At 36.4% G+C, this 19,707-nt stretch overlaps 2 protein-coding genes across 3 annotated transcripts; both read left to right on the forward strand.

Moving 5' to 3' along the window:
* The first annotated feature begins 5,148 nt into the window (after positions 1 to 5,148).
* loxa (lysyl oxidase a) lies at positions 5,149 to 11,722 on the forward strand. Its single transcript, XM_016483468.1, has 8 exons — positions 5,149 to 5,204; positions 5,313 to 5,963; positions 6,648 to 6,756; positions 7,227 to 7,364; positions 8,845 to 9,001; positions 10,705 to 10,800; positions 10,896 to 11,011; positions 11,107 to 11,722. The coding sequence occupies exons 2-8, from the start codon at positions 5,363 to 5,365 to the stop codon at positions 11,111 to 11,113; spliced, it is 1,224 nt and encodes a 407-aa protein (XP_016338954.1). The 5' UTR covers positions 5,149 to 5,204; positions 5,313 to 5,362; the 3' UTR covers positions 11,114 to 11,722.
* Positions 11,723 to 14,044: 2,322 nt separating this feature from the next.
* On the forward strand, positions 14,045 to 18,876 carry LOC107686500 (sorting nexin-24-like). Of its 2 annotated transcripts, XM_016483535.1 has the most exons (7): positions 14,045 to 14,268; positions 14,616 to 14,699; positions 16,237 to 16,341; positions 16,445 to 16,539; positions 16,686 to 16,715; positions 16,987 to 17,051; positions 18,519 to 18,876. In XM_016483535.1, the coding sequence occupies exons 1-7, from the start codon at positions 14,200 to 14,202 to the stop codon at positions 18,587 to 18,589; spliced, it is 519 nt and encodes a 172-aa protein (XP_016339021.1). In that variant the 5' UTR covers positions 14,045 to 14,199; the 3' UTR covers positions 18,590 to 18,876. The 2 variants fall into 2 exon arrangements, with proteins under 2 accessions (XP_016339021.1, XP_016339022.1); XM_016483536.1 differs by lacking the exon at positions 14,616 to 14,699.
* The last annotated feature ends 831 nt before the right edge of the window (positions 18,877 to 19,707 follow it).

The raw sequence follows: 19,707 nt of genomic DNA on the forward strand, positions 1-19,707 counted from the left end.
AAAAATATATACTTTTTACCATTATTGTATCCTTTATTTTACTTGACATACAGTTAATCTGTTTTGTAGTTTGTTTCAGAATGCTCCTGTCCAAATTCAGGATCCTTAAAATAATGTAAGAAGACTAAATTGACTGTAATTAGTTTGTTCACAAAGGTATACACCACATAGTGAAAAGTAACTGGGAGTTGTACTGTGTTTGGAATAGCATATTCCTTATATTACTCTCACTGTAGCATGTATACTGCAAGCAATGTAATTATCTTTTCTAGTGTGATGGAAGAGATGTTTAAAAACCAGCATTTTTTATTTTTTTTTGCATTACAACATTTTTACATAAAATTGCATTAAAAATATTTCCAACTCAACATTGTTTGCTGAATTGCACATGCATCATGATGCGGTCACCTGACAATTACACACACACACACACATACATATATATATATATATATAATTTATAATTCTACTTTCACAATATTATTTTTTGTCCCAGTTGTCTATAATTGTATAAATACTAGCCATTCAGACTAAACTTACTTTCTTCTGCTGCTTTCAAATAACAGCTTACAACAATATCACCCTGTTATGAGAGAGAGAAAAAAAAGCAGACAAGGTCAGACTACAAAACCACTGATGTTCAGAAGAATTTCTCTGGAAATCTAATGTTTAGCCAAAAGTCTGAGTTAACTTTGAATTCTTCTTTTGTCACCACCAATGATAACATTGTGGTTTACTCCTACCCATAAACAGCCCCCATTCCATGGGATTTATAATGAGGGAATTCAAACATGACCTAAAGGGAATGACAGAAATGTTTAGAAGGCAATATGGAAAGACGTTACTACTTGGTGTTCTGCAAAAAGAGAGAGGGACTCCTCCCCTGGTTCACTCTCGATGAATTCTCTCCCAATCCAGCCTACACGTGCCGAGTGCCACGTAGGCCAGTGTGGATGTGCACAATACCAGTTAAGGATTCGCTCCTTGCCTCTGAGTAATGGAAACCTGCTGTTTTTTCAGGGGAAATCGTCTGAAACGAGCTGTGCCGAGTTACTAGTTTATTTTGATACTATATAAGTTAATTTACAATTTAGGTTGCTTAAAAATGTCAGGCAGTGTAATGTTAGATAGGCAATTAAAAAAAGTAAATCATAAAATAAAATAAAAAATGAATAGGCCTATAAAAGCTGTATTTGTATTTTTTCATAAGTTGAGTTCATGAAGTCCATTCAAGTGCCATTTCCCAAATACAGAACATTCCCCTAACGTTAGTATTTGGTTCTCATTTGGTTATTTTTGGGAACCAATTAATGACGTTCAGTAGGCTAACTATAAAATAACATTCTTAGAACATTCTGGAAACAAAAAACAACATTGTCAACATTAAGGTCTCCCCTTTTCCTCTGAAGTTCAGGAAAGCTATTAATGTTTTTTTTATGTTGCTTCTGTAGGTTTTAAAAGTGCGGTCACGTTTACCGCTGCTCTGCGAAATTTCGCAGGCAAAATCCAGTCAGTTTCAATCAGAAGCCGCACTATTTGGAGTTTCGCTCGAGCGTGAAAACGCTCTCCATGCAGATTTCGCTCCTGTTCCAGTTGGACACGCGAATTCGCCAGTTTGACCAATAGAAAGTGACTTCAGTGTGAGCGGTGCTTCATGCAATGATAATGAGCCATTTGATATTTTCGTCTACGAAACCCGACGCGCTCGAATTATATGTCTGACTGATGATTCATCGCAGCTTTACCTCATTTCCTTTTGACTACCACTTTTAGGCAGAGCCGATAGTCTAGGATCGGCACTGCTTTTAGGCCGTCTGTGTTTTCAGCAGACGACTTTTACTGCATTGCCTATCAACTGAAGAGAAAGCAAGCAACGTGGACAGAGGAACTAGGTTAATTACTTTCATATGTGGTTCTACTGCCTGAGGAAAGCTGCCAGAGAAGAGGGAAGCCCGGCGCTGAACGTACCGGGTGATGTACGAAAAACAACGTCCCAGTACTAGCCTACAGCTGGTTCTGTTCATGTGGCTCTCAGACGACGAGCACAGAGTGTTTTCTATTTTTCTTTCACGCAGACAGACTGCAGTTGACATGTCAGACAGCTACACTGGAATGCAAGACTTTATTAAAACGTTTGAATCTGGCCTTGTGGAATATGAGCAGATAATCGGAGCCTGCGCTTCATTCTCTGAATACCCCATCTGAGTCCTTGTGAAGAAAAACACTTTTATTTCTCTCTTTGAATGCGCCAGCAGGTCGTGGAGGAGGATAGAAATTTATGGTTTTATTTTATAATGCGTTGCCATTTCAAAGTGTTGTTGCAATGTACTTTACATTCATGTTATTCTTGTCATCGCCTACTACTCTTGAGCCAACTGCAACGTTTTCACATTGTTAAAAATGTTAATCTGAGACTCACATATCTCCAAGAAAGTTTGGGCTGACGTCCATTTTTGTGCAAAATTAGCCCCGCTGGCATGCTTCAGCATTACGCAGGCGGTTCAGGGAGGTCATGTAATGTTCGTATGGCCCATTTTGAGTTTAAAGTCTTGTGTGGGTGTCACTGATCTCATGATCAGTAGAATTAATCAAAGCTTTAACTGATACAGTTCTTAACACTTCACTGATTGATGGGTACTTTGATGACACAACTGGAGAACATATTGCATGGCAAAGCTTTAACACATAACATGCTGCAGACTAAAAAACAGATTTCCCGGATGCTGATTGGTTGATGCAGCATTCCAGCTGTAACATGAATCACCTGTTCAGCTAGTACATAACTGTAGCTTGCATGTCAGTCGCTATATTTTATAGCGGAAATCAGTTTGTGCAATATATATATATATATATATATATATTAAATATTATATATTTAAAATCCCGTTCCAGTAATATTTTTTAAAAAATAAAAAGGCACCCCTCCCCCATTTCTTATCACATACAAAACTATGTACAGCTGATAAAAACATCACAATAATCCACACCACTCCAGTCCATGCTTGTGAAGCGAAAATATGCATGTTTGTAAGAAACAAATCCATCAATATATATATATATATTTTAACTTTAAATAATCACTGCTGGCCAAAATAAGTCCATAATCCATAATAACAGTTCCTCGACTGAAAAAGTCCATCCCCTGTTGTCCTCTCACAAAATCCATCAATATATGTGACCCTGGACCACAAAACCAGTCTTAAGTCGCTGGGGCATATTTGTAGCAATAGCCAAAAATACATTGTATGGGTCAAAATGATCGATTTTTCTTTTATGCCAAAAATCATTAGGATAAGTAAAGATCACGTTCCGTGAAGATATTTAGTAAATTTCATACCGTAAATATATCAAAACTTAATTTTTGATTAGTAATATGCATTGCTAAGAACTTCATTTGGATTTTCTCGGTATTTTGATTTTTTTACACCCTCAGATTCCAGATTTCTCAGTATTTTGAATTTTAAAATAGTTGTATCTCGGCCAAATATTGTCCTATCCTAACATACCATACATCAATGGAAAGCTTATTTATTCAGGCAAGTTGTTCTAAATAAATTCAACTTGCTGCAATTAGTATGTCTGCAAAGAAAAGAAGAATACCATCCTATTGTTAAGTGAAAATGTGCCCTCTAGTGTCCGCAACAGAGTTTGCATAATTTCATTGCACTCGTGGATGATGAATATAGAATGGCTCATCTAAAAGAGATTCATTTTACATTGACAAAGATAATATGTAGTCTATGGGTTCAGAGCGAAGGCCACAATGAAATGTCATCCATGTCATTTATGACACACGTTCAGCGAAGCCTTAAATTTAAAGGATATTTTCTGTTGGTGCGCTGAAAAGAGAGGGAAAAAAGACTTTGGAAACCTCTCCATCTAGTCGTGCAATGTTGGCCCTTGCGGGTTGTCACTGGGCATGAGTGCTTTAAGAGGCTAGACACAGAATTTGGAGACCATTGATTACGTTTTTCTAAATAGCAATTATGGTTCCTTTGCAAGCCATAGGATGCATCGCTCATGGGAAAGTATAAGGCAGTAGTTTGATTAGATGAGAGTACGTAACAGTTAAGGGAAAGAGTGGAAGGAGGCATCTACGTTAAGGTCTGGGTGGCCCAGGTGAGTTTATGATTGAATGTTATAAACAGTGCATCATGTGACGAATGTAGAACAGTTTCCAACAAGACATGGAGCTCCTAAGCACATGTGATGGTTAATGTAGCACCTCGTAAAGCTGTGAAGGCCCCACACATGACTTTGCTTTCAGAAAGAGCTACAGCATAATAAAGGATTTAGTGAAAGTTATAGGAGGAAAATAAAAAACGGATTTCGTTTTATGAGCAACAACTTCCTGAACAGACAATGTAGTGTAAATCAGTTTTGCTTACTTTGCAGTCCTCATTCTATGAGAACATTGATATATGGAGACATTTTGCCAAGTTTTTTTTTTTTAAGTGCCTCTTAAAGGTTCATCAAAACTCAGATTTGTGACAGCACAACATGTTGGGAAATGCTGATCCAAAAACCATTATCTTTCATTCATTTCATCAAGATCTTTAGTTTTGTTAATAATATTTTGAAGAAAACGCAATGATCTGAAACTTTTTTATAGTATCTGTATTTATTATAAAAATAATATTTATACAAAAATAAAGATTTTATATAACATTTTTAAAAATGTAAAAAAGTCACAAACTGTATGTTTGGTTTCTTTCTATTTATTTATTTATAAATATGTTGAAAAATAATGATTAAAATATGCATTCAAGGAACAATAAAGCAGTTTAGTAGCCTACGTTTTATTTGATGGTTACACTTGTTTTTTTGTTTTTTTTTTGAGAATACATGGCACATGCATTTTATACTAGTTTCCTTTTTATCTTTCTTTATTATTAATGTATGTGTATGCATATGGGAACGCATCGCACTGAGGAAAATGTCAACAAACATTTTTGCACTGATGTAAAGTAGGCCACGATGACAGCAGTTTTAAGTCATTTTTTTTACAAATTCTTTACATATTTATTTTCAACATGTTAAATAACACGTTTTACAGTTTCATAAGAACGGGGCTTTTCCGTTACCGGAGCTTGTATAACAAGAAACTTTTTAAAAAATCAGCTCCTCCTCCCTGTCGCTTGCGCATCAGTTAGTCCAAGTGCAGAGCAATAGGAGGTCGCACTGAGATCTCACCTTTCCGTTATGTAAGTCTCACTTGATTTAATTTAATCTATTAGGCTATTTTTTTAATTTACAAGCAAGCTTTATGAAAGAGCACAACTTAGCCCAATTTTATTGTTTCCCCAATTCAGTTACTGGAACGTCGGCAAGCAGAACTGGAGAAGCCAATTTAACATAAAAAATGAGTACGAGTTTAATTGACACCTTAATTTACGCATTTGCGCATGTGTGTTTATTAAGTTGCATTGTACAAACTGGTCTTTCTCAGCGTCAGGGCAACAGTGGAGCGGCAGCTCTCAGACAAACCATACAATGGCAGCACAACGGCAAACTCTTTAGTATATTAAGTCAAGGCTCGGAATATCAGCCACCGTTAAAACGAGACGGAAACAAAGAGCAGACGCAAGCCAGGCCGATAGCCATCGTCCGCAACGATGATGCAGCTACGAGAACCGACGGCTCAGCAGCTGCTGCTTCTTCTTCTTCGCGAGCCTCCCAGAGCCGCTCCGCGCGCTTGCAGACAGGTATCGGCGCGCGCTGGTTATCAGGTGGAACGCGCGCCAGAGGATCACGCGGCCGCAGGAATCAGACGGAGCAGCTGCAAACATCAGTCAACGGCACCGACAGACCCGCGCTGGACGATGAAAGGATGGTTGGAGATGATCCTTACAACCCATACAAGTCTACTGACCCGGACAACCCGTTTTATAACTATTATGACACGTATGAGAGACCGCGTCCTGCACCGCGCCCGGGATATGGCACAAGATACTTCCAGTATGGTTAGGACCGACTCTATCTATCTATCTATCTATCTATCTATCTATCTATCTGTCTGTCTGTGTGTCTGTCTGTCTGTCTGTGTCTTTCTTTACTTTCTGCTATTTTAGCATCATGCTTATTCATACGTTATATTTTTGGTGGGCAACTTTCCACATAAACAAATAAAAATACTATTAATTTGATCTTTGATTATTACGTTGCATAATAGGCTACTCTGGATTAAAAATGATTTGCAATGTTGTGTTGGAAATCAACAGTTCGAATGTCTACTTTTGGTCAATCTCATCCAGTCGCAAAATGCATAATCTGTCCACCATTTATGAAACTATACCATTCAAGCTATATGAAGAAATGTAAAGTTTAAAAAAAGTGTTTAAAATATTCGGCACCTATTTAAAAAAAAAAAAAAGAGCATGACGCCATGGGATCCTCCTCTTGTATTTTAATTACATGTGTTTAATTTAATTGAAACTCTTGGGTTAAAATAATGGCATCCTTGCAGAAAAAAAAGCAGGCTAAGGTGGTTTGCTTGTCGGGGTGGTCTGATGGTTCTTCGAGGGGTTTTGAGAACTTGGCAGGTGGTCAGGCTAGTTTAAGCTGTTTTAAAATAACTATCTTGTATTTTTATTTGAATTCTGTACATTTTCTTGTATCTTTTAATAAAACATTTCAGTGTTTCATAGGTTTGCCTGATCTTGTTGGAGACCCATACTACATCCAAGCGTCCGCCTACGTGCAGAGAGTTCCAATGTACAATCTCAGATGCGCCGCTGAGGAAAACTGCTTGGCGAGGTATTATTGCTGATATAAAACAGAAGAACGTAATCAAGATTTTCGGTACAGTGCTGCACCTAGAGAGAGTTAGCGAGCTCGCATTCCTCCAAGTGTAACAGATGAGTCATGAGAACCTATTTAAAACCCATGTGGTAGGAACATCCTATAACTCAAACCAGCTCTGTGAGAGGGGAACGAATTAAACGAAAAGTCCTGCCACGTTGGGAAGTTAGAAACTCTACAAACAGATTTCACATAAAGCTGTTTACATGGAAAAATGATCACATGCATGACTGCGAAACACATTACTGGGGCACGCAGAAAATAGTCCAGTAGTTACTTTGGAAACATGCATCTGTAGTTGTTCCATGTGCACTTGAAATGTGGCCACGGGGCCAAGATACACATTCTGAAAGCTGTTAGGACAATATGAGAAACTTAAGGAATGTCTGATATTTTGTAACCGTTGGGCTGTTTTTGTCGAGCAGCACTGCATACAGATCCAGCGTGAGAGACTACGACACGCGTATGTTGCTGAGATTCCCGCAGCGAGTCAAGAACCAAGGAACCTCCGACTTCCTTCCCAGCAGGCCACGCTACACCTGGGAATGGCACAGCTGCCATCAGTAAGTCCGAATCTGACAGGTCCAACCATTTCTGCAGTTGCATGTTTAGTAATGCATCACAGACCACTTTTGAGAACTCTAAAGGGAGCAGATATGATGCAATGAACTGAATTCCTTAGGCAAAAGTAAGATTGTGAAGCTTTATCATGGTTTGAGTGTTGTATCTGACTGATATCTGAATCTAGTGCTGGTGGTGCTGTTTTTACAGGGGAAAAAGGTCTGTGTTCTTGTCTAAATGAAAACACTTAGAAGAGGCCCACTATTGCTGCTTATACTTCAGTTGACTCAGTAATGGCTCACTGCATAGTTTCGTCCTGAAGTAAGCCGTGTCTCACCACCGACTACGGCATACATTTGGAGAAGCTCCAGTGTATACAATGACTTTAGGTCTTACGCATAAATGAGGCGTAAGGTCTGTGCTGACCTGCATTTATTTGACGTGTCATAATATGAATTTTTCTGGTTGTTATTTATTATTTAGACTGCACAAAATGTTTTTTGTTTTTAAAGCTGGGGCTACTGAATCGTCCATTAAGATAATATGAAGTGATTTTTGGCTATGCTGCGGTTTTTCCACTTGGTTTAAAGGAATATTTCATCCAGAAAATACTTTTTTGAATCATTTACTCAATCCAAACCTGTTTGACTTTCTTTATTCTGTAGAACATAAAAGGAGAATTTTTGAAGAATGTACTGGTCGCTTTTCCCCATATAATTACAATCAATATACACCGGAGCTTTTAAGCTTCAAATGTGATCTCTTTAAGCCATTTGTGTAGCCATGTCTGATTTGTGAATGAATTGTTCTTTTGAGTTGGATCTTTATGATTCAATGAATCAGTTCTAAATAATCCATTTCACAGAAACAAGCTGAAAGATTGTTCACAAATATGCATTATTTCTAGACAAGTCAGACGGCTCTCGTTCAACTCAACTCTGGCAGCAGTGATTCTCAAATTAACAGCTTAAGGGGAAGATCAAATTTCAGTCTGTTTCTTGTTTGGCCTTAGAAGACTTGAAATGTAGCACACAAATTATATAAAATACTTTTATGATGCTTTTATGGTACTTTTGTTACATTTCTAAAGCTCAAAAGTCGCCATTCATTGTAATTGCATGGAAAAAACTGCATGAAAAATTGGTTGAAGTATCCCTTTAACGATTTGACTGTCTCCATTGAGACTATTTGAGGTGAAATAAGCAGAGGTTTGCGTGGTGTAAATTCCTGCTCGCACATCGGCCATGGAGTTCTTTTGGAAAGACTCTGCATGATATTCTTTTCTTCCTGAAGATCTGATATATGTCCCAGTGTTTAGGAAGTTCATCAATCGGATTACAGCGTTGAAAATGAATGGAAGGCATTCTAAATCCTATTAACTAACCCAGCTAGAAATGCGATTCTGCAGAGGCAGGCAAAATTTGAAATGCACCAGTTGGAAGTGATGCATGATGATAATCTGATTTACTTTGCTGTTTCTAGGCACTACCACAGCATGGACGAGTTCAGTCATTACGACCTGCTGGAATCCAGTTCACAGAGAAGAGTAGCAGAGGGACACAAGGCCAGTTTCTGTCTGGAGGACACGTCCTGTGACTACGGCTACTACCGACGATACGCCTGCACCTCCCACACTCAGGTCACTCTCATTTATTATTTATGTGCTTCTATGACTTTGTTCCAAAACGACATAACTTAGGGTGACCATACGTGCCATTTTCCCAGGACGCGTCCTGGCCAGGATTTCTGTATTGCTTAAAATATCTAGGTTTTGGCTTTGTTTGCGTGTGCAGACCGATCGGTGTATGACATCAAAATACCATACAGACGGTTCCTTATGCTTTCAAAATGCTCTCGAGGTACTTTGATGTCAAACACTGATCGATCTGAGCCGCGCTGCTTTTAAGTCGAACACACATCCTATGTACGCGTAATTGCATCGCTTTGACCGTAGATCCCACCTTCTCACACACACCATGATTGTGCCATTATGTACAATGCCTGCATGTTATTGGTCGAACTACTTTTCGATCATTACCTTCAGCAAGCATGAAAACAGGAAAAAACAAAGCCAAAACAAATCCTGGCAAGGACGCGTCCTGGGAAAATGGCACGTATGGTCACCCTAACATAACTGAAATTAAACCTGTGACCGATTTGAAACATTGTATTGCAAAATAGTGCCTTTGATAAAAAACACAAAGAAGACTCAAATCACAATGGATTTCTAAAGCCTTTGAGATTAGCATGTTGCTAAGCTAACAACACTACTCCAGTAGGCCTAAACATAAGAAATACATTAAACTACTAAAATGAAACCTCAAGTGACAGATTTGAAACTTTGTACATTATAACAATAGTGCTTCTCATTGAAAGACTCACTGACTCACTGAAAGACAGAAGACTCAATTCACAATGGATTTCTGAAGATTCTGAAGTTAGCATGTTGCTAAGCTAACAAAATGCGTTACATAAATTAACCATGGTTTTATTATAGTAAAAGTGTGGTAACCATGTTTTTTTTTTTAGCATATTGACTACCATTTGTATAACCACAGTTATACTATAAATTTACTATTAATTTTTAGTTTACTATAAATACCATGGTTAAACTATGGTTAGTGTAGCAAAACCATGATTAATTTGTGGTTACCACCATTTAAGTAACCATGGTTTTTTGGTTTTATTTGTAGTATAATCATAGTTAACTTTTGTAAGGGTACTACTCAAAAAAATATGCAAAAAATTGAATATTGAATGATATTACATATTTACTTAATATTTCTCCTGCAGTGTCCACCATCTTGGATGGATTTACAATGAATTCTGGGATCACCATGTTTGTCGAAAATAAATTCTTGACAAACATGGAATAAAAATATGTAATTATTCAACCCAATCTCATGGCAATTTGTAAATATTTTACGAGGTGACTAAACTGTACGACCTGGCTCGTATGAATTAATATGTTTTGTGAAATATCGTAGCCTATATTTTACGAGGTGGCATAGTCATAGGAATTCGTATGAATGACCACCCCTAAACCTAGCCCTCACAGAAAATGTACAAAAGAGGTCGTATGAATTCATACGAATTAGCCATCTCATAAAATACGTACGAATTGGTCATTATTAATCAGAGATACTGCAAGAAAAAAAGTGACCTTAATGAAACATGTCTGACCGTATACTTACTATGGTCTAGTGATGGTATAATATGTTACTTGAAAAAATACCATGATGCTGTATGATGCTTATACCTTAGTTTTGACATTGTACTTCAAGGTACTGTAACTATTTTACATGTGCATGTGCTAAAAGTATGCTATTGTTGTATTTCCAGGGCCTGACTCCAGGGTGTTACGACACTTACAATGCCGACATCGACTGCCAGTGGATAGATATTACTGATGTGAAACCTGGAAACTACATTCTCAAGGTTTATGGCCTTAATCAAATAATTTATTATTGCATTCAAAAAATTTCCAATATCATGTTCCTGACTTTCAGCCTGTTTGTCTTTTTCTGGTTTAGGTTAGTATAAATCCCAGTTACCAGGTGCCAGAGTCGGACTACAGTAACAATAATGTGCGCTGTGATGTACGTTACACCGGAAACTACGTTTATGTTTCAGGATGTCATATTTCACAGTGAGTAGGCTATACTTCCTTTATTTCATATTGTATACATTATGTTTCGATTGACTAGTTAAACTAAAGACATTAATATGCTATATTTATTTCAGGTATTGAGAATCTACTAAAGGATCCTAAGGAATAGGGAAAGATAATCAGAAAAGAAGTTTGATGATAAAAAACCTGCGACAAAGTGAACAGATGAATGGACACCGATCATGGGCCACTTTCCTGTTTGTGAGAGCCAATAATCAGCAGGGCATTTTAATGTTGACAATGCCGCAGAATATAGAAGCCTGAGGCATAAGTCCAGTTTTACAGTGAATTGCATTATTCAGTTTATTTGTTGTTTTTTTTGCTATGAAATTACTAAGCAAAAAAGAAAAATTAAAAACATAGAGTCCAGGATCATATTGTGCTGGATTCCTCCTATAGAAATTTAGATAAAATGGTGCTTATACTGCCAGAAACCACCACAGTTTGCAGATACCACACATTCCCCAAATCATTCAGCATCATTCTCTCAGACTGATAAATGATAAACATTAAACCTTCAGATATTGATCCACACTGGGGTTTTTACCTAAAACATGCTTTAGTGTGCTAGAGCGATGCTTTAGTTGTGTATTCTAAGTAGATATTTATATACAGATGCTCATATTACTGCAACATGTTTTATATATGAAATGAAAATTACTTGAATAAATAACTTCACACTTCATTAAATGACATTGTCTTGTATTTTAACTTGCCACTCTCACATTGTGATAATTAAATCCATAAATCTTGCTACAAATTCAGAAAATGTTTGCTCAAAGTAAATATTATATGTGCTGTTGTTTTTTTTGTTTTTTTTACAGTTTTGTGTGATTTCTAAAGTATTTTCTAAAAGTAATAAAAAATAAGTAACAATTAAAATTAAATCAAATGTATATATAGATTTACTAATAACATGAGATTAAAGGGGTCATATAATGCTGCTAAAAAGAACATTATTTTGTGTATTTGGTGTAATGAAATGTGTTTATGCGATTTAAGGTTAAAAAAACACATTATTTTCCACATACTGTACATTATTGTTTCTCCTCTATGCCCCGCCTTTCTGAAACGCGTCGATTTTTACAAAGCTCATCTGAAAAAGCGAGGTGTGCTCTGATTGGCCAGCTATTGTCGTGGAACAAACTATGGTCTTCTCAAATTTGTCAATAAAGCTCAAGAAGCAGAGTTCCAGATGTCAAAATAAGACTTTATTGTCACAGCAACAAAGCCGAGATGACGGCCGCCGCATCTGAGTCTTTGTCTGTCAGCTCATCCGTTTTATACCTTTTTCTCTTACCAAAGTTGGTAGTTGCTGTTTTTTTTTAATTTATATCTGGTTTGCCACAATGACTAAATCTTGAGCACTGACTGTCCAAGTCAAGGACATTATGGTGACTAAAACGCACTTGTGCTGATGTCACATCTTAAATGACCTCATGTGCTCAGGTATGCTTATCAGTGGAATTTGCCAGATCAGCCACTTTTACTCCCAAGGCCATTTTTATTAATGGTGGAATTTGGCCAGACCAGCCACCTTCATTCTGCTGCCAATAAGGTGGTCACATGAGACATTCATCAAATCTGTTTACTTGTTCCTGTTAACTTCTGGGAATAACCCAGAGTTCATTGGGTTATTTAAGTTAACTTGGTACAATCCAATGGAAATCACCAGTATTGCCCAATGGATGGGCCCTCAGACTTACATTCTACATTAGGACATCCAGTATTGGAATAACTCAAGCATATTAATCAGTATATTGATTACTTTCATGACCATTCATCATATTTTAAGTAAGATAATACCATATTGAGTAAATAGCATAATATATAATAGAATGACACAATACTATCCAGTGCGTTGTGATTGGCCGAATACCTCAAGCGTGTGACGGAAATGTTACGCCCTGTTTTTATACAGTCTATGGTTACGCCCCTTACCATACTGTGATGCAGTGTCCCGGCCGGAGCGACGAGACAAAAACATTAAAACCCATTATAAACGAGGCATTTGTTGCATCCAGTGGGGACATAATAACGGATTATAATGACTTATACTGTGTTTTTACGCGTTGCGTTGCATCGCGCCACGTAAACATAAAACGGGCATGTTAGAACGAGCCGTTTTAGGTAGGCGTGGCTGACTCTGAACTTTTATAAAGAATATCTCTTTGGATTTGAGACTTTAGTCTTTGCAACTTTACAGATCTTCTTTATGCACCAAGAGCTTGTAACACTCCAAAGAGAGGCATCATATGACCCCTTTAAATAACTGAAACAACAACAAAAATATTTTAGACTAAATTAGGAGGTCATTTTGATCATTAATTGGGTATCTTTATTGGTAACCTGGCTGATTTTACAATTTATATATAAAACAAGTTTTTTTTTTTATTACAAAAATTATATGAGTTATTGAAACTGCAATCAGATAACTTGAAACCCCATTTATTATAGCATGAACAGCAGCAGTCTTTACTCATTTAAAGGAATAGTTCTGAAAATGCATTCACCCGAATACCCTCTAAGATGTAGATGAATTTGTTTCTTAATGGGAACAGATTTGGAGAAATTTAGCATAATATCAGTTGCTCACCAATGATCCTCTGCAGTGTCACTCCTATTTTGGCCAGAAGCAACAGTTTGAAGTTAAAATGTATTAATGGTGGGTTTGTTTCTTACAAACGCGCAACTTTTAGCTTCATAAGACGTTAATTAATGGACTGGCGTTGTGTGGTTTACTTGTGGATTGCTGTGATGTTTTTATCAGCTGTTTGGACTCTCATTCTGACAGCACCCATTCACTGCAGAGGATCCATTGTTGAGCAAGTGATGTAATGCTACATTTCTCCAAATCTGTTCTGATTAACAAACAACCTCATCTACATCTTGGCAGGCATGAGGGTGACTAAATTTCCAGCAAATGTTTATTTTTTGGGTGCCGGGCTGATGATGCATTTCCCTGTCAGAAGCACAGGTGGCAGCATTGCATCTGCAGACTCCTGCGTGCGATGGAGAAGAAGCGCGTGGAATATTTTCAATTCTTCCCATGTCAGGCGCCCAGTGAACTTGACAACCATTAAAATTACAGTGCAGGACCAGCCAAAAATCTCGTAGAGTTATTTGACCTATTGTTCCACATAATAACGGATATATCTTGCCGGATCATGCATCCTATAGAAGTGTCAATCCCGTCTTTTCGGTCGGAGGGCAGTAACGTTGAGAAGGGCTACACGGTGAGTTAAAACGCTGTTATCAGATCGAGCCAGCGGGCGTAAACACGCTTTCATTCAAATGTACGACAGCAAACATTACGCTTCACCTCAGTCAATAACGATACATTTTTTTTAAGGCGTAGACGTTTTGGCAGTGTCTCAAAACCTAGTGAACTGACTACTTCGAGCATGTTGAGGCGCGTTTGAACTGCATTGTAACTCTCCAACCCCGCCTATGATGCTCTAAATGATGTCTGGGTTTTGATATAGTATATATTTAAAGTGAATTCGTTGTGATACATAAGAGCCATTCCCGTTCACCGCATTAAATGTAAAAGAAATAATGGAAGCGCACTTTTTCTCACCAGGTTTTTAAGATCGAGGTGCTCATGTGTGGTAGACAGCATACTGTCGAGAAACGATACAGTGAGTTTCACGCTCTACATAAAATGGTAAGCATGCATACATTGGTTATTATGGTATAATGCGTTTTCTGCTAAATCTAGAGTGAGTATCTAGGGCTCAACCACAGACATTTTATTTTTAGCCACACACATTTGTATGTGTCAGAAAGCTTTCCGGTGACACTTTATGAGAAGGTTATATATATTAACAGCTAATATGAACTATTTATAAACAGTAATCAAAGCATTTATTCATCTTATGTTATAACTCCGCTATAAGTTGCTTTGGATAAAAACGTATACTAAATGCATAAATACAATGAATGCTTTTTGTATATTTTAATGCATTAACAATAGTTAATGTATCAGTAACAACTTGTATTAACAACGAGCATCTGTGTATTTATAGTTTGCATGAAATGCAAATTCACCCCATATGTTTTCTGTTTGCATTTTATTTATCTTACTTTTGAATGATTCATTCAGTTAAAATAAACGGACTTACATTTTTATATATTTAATAAATAAATCAAAAATATATACGTTTTTATTTGCAGAACATAAAATCACATAAATGAACAGGGAAATCACAATCATACCTCAAATATCAAAGAATTACATAGGGAAAAAACACATTAAAACAAAAATCTGCATAGGAGAAAAGCATATCATCAAAATTTAGACACATCTTTAAATAAACTCTCTTAAAGATGTGTAAGTCTGAGGGATGTAATTAAAGAACTTAATTCACGTTCATGTTACAATTAAAGAATAAACAGTCAGGTGTTTCTTCTAATACCCTGCAGAAACACAGCATGTCTTATCAATGGCACAATATTTAGAAATGGAGGAATTTATAGGATAAATTTGACTAAAGATTCTAAAATGTACTTCCTTATTCCTTATTATTAGATATACAAAACTTGTCACAATATGGAAGAAAAGATCTGCCATTACTTCAGTTTCCAATTGCTATATTTAATATTTGTCTCTATTTATTATTTTAATGTATGTATAAATTAACATGAACATAAATTATATATATATATATATATATATATATATTTTCTAAATTATAGCCTAAATTATATGCTATAAAGATGTTTGTTCATTGTTAATTCATAAAACTAAAGACATTAAATGCATTACCTAATCGTTTTTGTCCTGAAACATTCTCACAGTGGCCCCGGGGTCATTCCAAAGGAGTGCTAATATACATAATTACTGTTTATATTTCACAGAGGAATTCTGGAATGTGAGCAACAGCGTGTTGATTGCAAGTTTTCAGCTTAAAATCAGCACAGCTGTATTCATTTTTACTCTGTGTTTACTGTATGTGCTCAGAAAGAATACTGCTGTTGACTGTTTATTGTGTGCTGCTACAGTACATCATATATGATTGTGTACATTGAGGAAAGTGGGTATCTGAAGTCAGTGTCAGATGAAGCAGACATTTACGCAATTTACAGTTTTTGGAAAATGCAGAAATTCCACGAAAGAACGTGTCTGCCCTTGTGTGTAAATACTTGAGACGGTTTCTGGCCAGTTTGTAACATGTTTTTCTCCTATCATCTATTTTTTCTAGCTTAAAAAGATCATTAAACCTCCAGAAATCCCTTCGAAGCATGTGAGGAACTGGGTGCCGAAGGTTCTTGAGCAGAGGAGACAAGGACTCGAGCTCTACCTCCAGGTATTGACCGAATTGATGCTCAACAAATGAAATCACATGATGAACAACAGTGCTTTCCTGTTTTCTGGAATAACCATTTGATTTTCTTTGTGTGGGAGTGTAGACTATAATCATGGAAAATGAGGTTCTTCCAAAGATATTCTTGGATTTCCTCAATATCCGCCATTTCCCGTCACTGCCGAAAACTGAGAGTTGTGGGTAAGGCTTTATAGTGTGTCATTTTGTCTGAAGTAAAGGCCTTAGAAAGCAGACTTTTGTACAAACAAAGACATTTCAATATAGTAATTCCAAAAAGATCATTGTACAGTGTACGTGTGTGTTAAAGTGATTCTTTTTCTGTTTAGGTCATTTGAAACTGAATCAGAGGAATCAAGGTATGTTGGCTGCTTATTACAGTATTACATCTGAAAGAAGCACTGCACATCAACAGGGTTTTCTGTAAAAACCAAACCATTTCAGAGCCATTTTGATGTCAAGTGCTCTTATAAAAGCGTTTTTGAGAAGTTATTGCGCTAGCTGGGAAATGACACCAGCCGCGTGATAAATTTCACAGTCAGCTTTGTGTTTTATCACTGTCATCACAAACTCAACTAGTTTGTGAGTCATTGTGTTCTCTCTCTGACCTTTCCTCTCCAAACCCTGCAGTAAACTGACACATCAACCAGCACTTCTCTTCCTGAGGGATCCCTATCTGCTGCCTACCACCAACGGTACATGACTGTCCTTCATATTTCCTTTCTTTCCTTTGATTTTTTTTTAAGGTGGAGAAGAATTCATATGCATTCATGTTTTCTTCACTCCTGTTCATGGGTGACTGATAAATACAAATATTTTTGAAGAAAACAATAGTTTTGCTACACAGATCTAAAAATGAATATAGATGCTAAATATAGTTCACAATACCTAATGCATTAAGCATCATGAACTAACAGTAAAACAAACACAAATGTGCATATGTGTGTTTGTGTTTATAATGAGTGTTACTTATAGATTCATATATATATATGTGACCCTGGAACACAAAACCAGTTATAAGGGTCAGTTTTTCGAAATTGAGATTTATACATCATATGAAAGCTGAATAAATAAGCTTTACATTGATGTATGGTTTGTTAGGATAGGAGGACAATATTTGGCTGAGATACAACTATTTGAAAATCTGGAATCTGAGGGTGCAAAAAAATCTAAATACTGAGAAAATTGCCTTTAAAGTTGTCCAAATGAAATTCTTAGCAATGCATATTACTAATCAAAAATTAAGTTTTGATATATTCACAGTAGGAAATTTACAAAATATCTTCATTGAACATGATCTTTACTTAATATCCCAATAATTTTTGGCATAAAAGAAAAATCGATAATTTTGACCCATACAATGTATTTTTGGCTATTGCTACAAATATACCCCAGCGACTTAAGACTGGTTTTGTGCTCCAGGGTCACATATGTTCTGCAGTTTAGAAGTTTTTTGAAAAAAAGTCTTTTATGTTCAACAAGGCTGCATTTATCTGATAAATACAGTAAAACCAGTAATATTGTGAAATATTATTAGTTTAAAATTAAAATGTAATTTATTCCTGTGATGGAAAAGCTGAATTTTCAGCATCATTACTCCAGTCTTCAGTGTCACATGATCCTTCAGAAATCATTCTAATAAGATTCATCTGATAAAAACACTTTTTTATTTTTATTATCAGTGTTTAGTCATGCTGTTTCGTAAACCATGATTTTATTTTTTTCAAAAGAACAGCATTTAATTTTTAATGTATATTTTAATGTTCAATTTAATGCATCCTTGCACAATTTAAGTATTCATTTCTTTAGCCAAATTTAAAATGAACAAAAAAATATATATATTTGTAAATCAAGCTAACTTAAACACAGGAATTATTCGTATGAATCAGTCACACAACTCCCATCCTCGCTGAACTGACTCACATGACTCATTCGCTCACTGAATCACATGTTATTATATCTGAATTGAACTGAGCTGAGAACTTAAATCAGTCTAATTACTGCTGATTTGTTTTTGTGTAATAGAAGTTTCTTGTCTTGTTGTAATAAGTAGTATTTTGCCAAAAGACATGCTGCAAAAACAAAATCCTGTAATAAACTCTGCATGTGCACATGTATTGTTTTACAAATACATTTAATGAATGTTTCTCAATTGTTTGCAGATACGTTTTCTAATATGGTTATTGAAGGTGTGATACGTGGAATATTTTACCCAGACTTCCAGCCGAGGTAGATCTCAGCACTATGGACGACGTCACATCAAGTTCTCGGATAAAAAGGGATTCATATTACCAACACTAAATCACGCAGCACCAGTTTAACAGACTCACTCATTACAGCCTGTAAAAAGACTATAGTTTGGCATCAGCACTCCATGAGATTCTGGTTGGTTTTTGTGTTCTGTATTTGCACGAATTGAGATTTTAGTTTTACACAAAGTAACCATTCATATCGACTGTCAAATCAATAGGGTTGGGTACCGAACTCGGTACTTTTAAGGGTACCAACCTAATTGCGTCGGTACTACTAAGTACCGATTCATGTTAAATCAATCGGTGCCAAATTTCGGTACCTGAGAACGCATCTGGGCGCGAGAGACCCTGTGACGTGATGTCACCCCTGCAACTCGTTCAAACAACACACAGGGCAAGCCGAAATGTTCTGAAGTGTGGTTACATTTCTAGGGCCATATGGTTTCTGCAAAATGCGGACAGGATCGCGGAGTCCATTCATAAAAACGTAATTTACTCTATAGCGCGGAATGCCACGGAATTCGTCAATTTTGGACGAATAAATCAAAAGTAGGTCTGCCACTTAATTCGAATCGCGATATGAACAAGTGTCTGTGAATATTAAAATGCAAAAAGACGGTTTAAATATGAATCCTGCATGTTCCGCTTGCCTCTGTATGTATGAATGGCGGAAACGAGGTTTTGTTTACTACACAAATACTGAAGCACGCGTGACGCTCGCGGTGATTTCCAGCCTCTGCGTCTCACTATATGACGGCATGAACACAAACACTTAATCTCCAGAGCTGCTGTGAGTCACTTCACGAAAATGTTACCGTTTAATTTGAGAACACTAGCATCATCATAGTGTATACACACAGAAACTTCATGCCAACCTGTCAAAATAAAAGTACGGTTTAACATGTAACAGAAATATATTACTCTTGTATTACTTTTGTACAGTATAATGTACATCTTTAAATATTAAATTTTCTATCAAATTTAAATAAAACAATTAAATTATAAAAATAAATAGTACAACCAAATTAATCACTTAATTGTAGAAAAAAATAATACAATTATTAGCCTAAAAAATGTTTTAAAGGAATATTCACAATTT

The sequence above is a fragment of the Sinocyclocheilus anshuiensis genome, unplaced genomic scaffold (genome assembly GCF_001515605.1).
Source record: "Sinocyclocheilus anshuiensis isolate Anshui unplaced genomic scaffold, SAMN03320099.WGS_v1.1 scaffold838, whole genome shotgun sequence".
In the NCBI taxonomy this organism is placed as follows: domain Eukaryota; kingdom Metazoa; phylum Chordata; class Actinopteri; order Cypriniformes; family Cyprinidae; genus Sinocyclocheilus; species Sinocyclocheilus anshuiensis.

What these genes read in the sequence shown, in the direction of transcription:
- loxa (XM_016483468.1), top strand. Translation starts at nt 5,363, where the DNA reads ATGAGTACGAGTTTAATTGACACCTTAATTTACGCATTTGCGCATGTG. An exon ending in GAATGGCACAGCTGCCATCA is followed by an intron (nt 7,365 to 8,844) that starts GTAAGTCCGAAT and finishes TGCTGTTTCTAG; the next exon opens with GCACTACCACAGCATGGACG. An exon ending in CCTGCACCTCCCACACTCAG is followed by an intron (nt 9,002 to 10,704) that starts GTCACTCTCATT and finishes TTGTATTTCCAG; the next exon opens with GGCCTGACTCCAGGGTGTTA.
- LOC107686500 (XM_016483535.1), top strand. Translation starts at nt 14,200, where the DNA reads ATGCATCCTATAGAAGTGTCAATCCCGTCTTTTCGGTCGGAGGGCAGT. An exon ending in TTCACGCTCTACATAAAATG is followed by an intron (nt 14,700 to 16,236) that starts GTAAGCATGCAT and finishes TATTTTTTCTAG; the next exon opens with CTTAAAAAGATCATTAAACC. An exon ending in TCTGCTGCCTACCACCAACG is followed by an intron (nt 17,052 to 18,518) that starts GTACATGACTGT and finishes AATTGTTTGCAG; the next exon opens with ATACGTTTTCTAATATGGTT.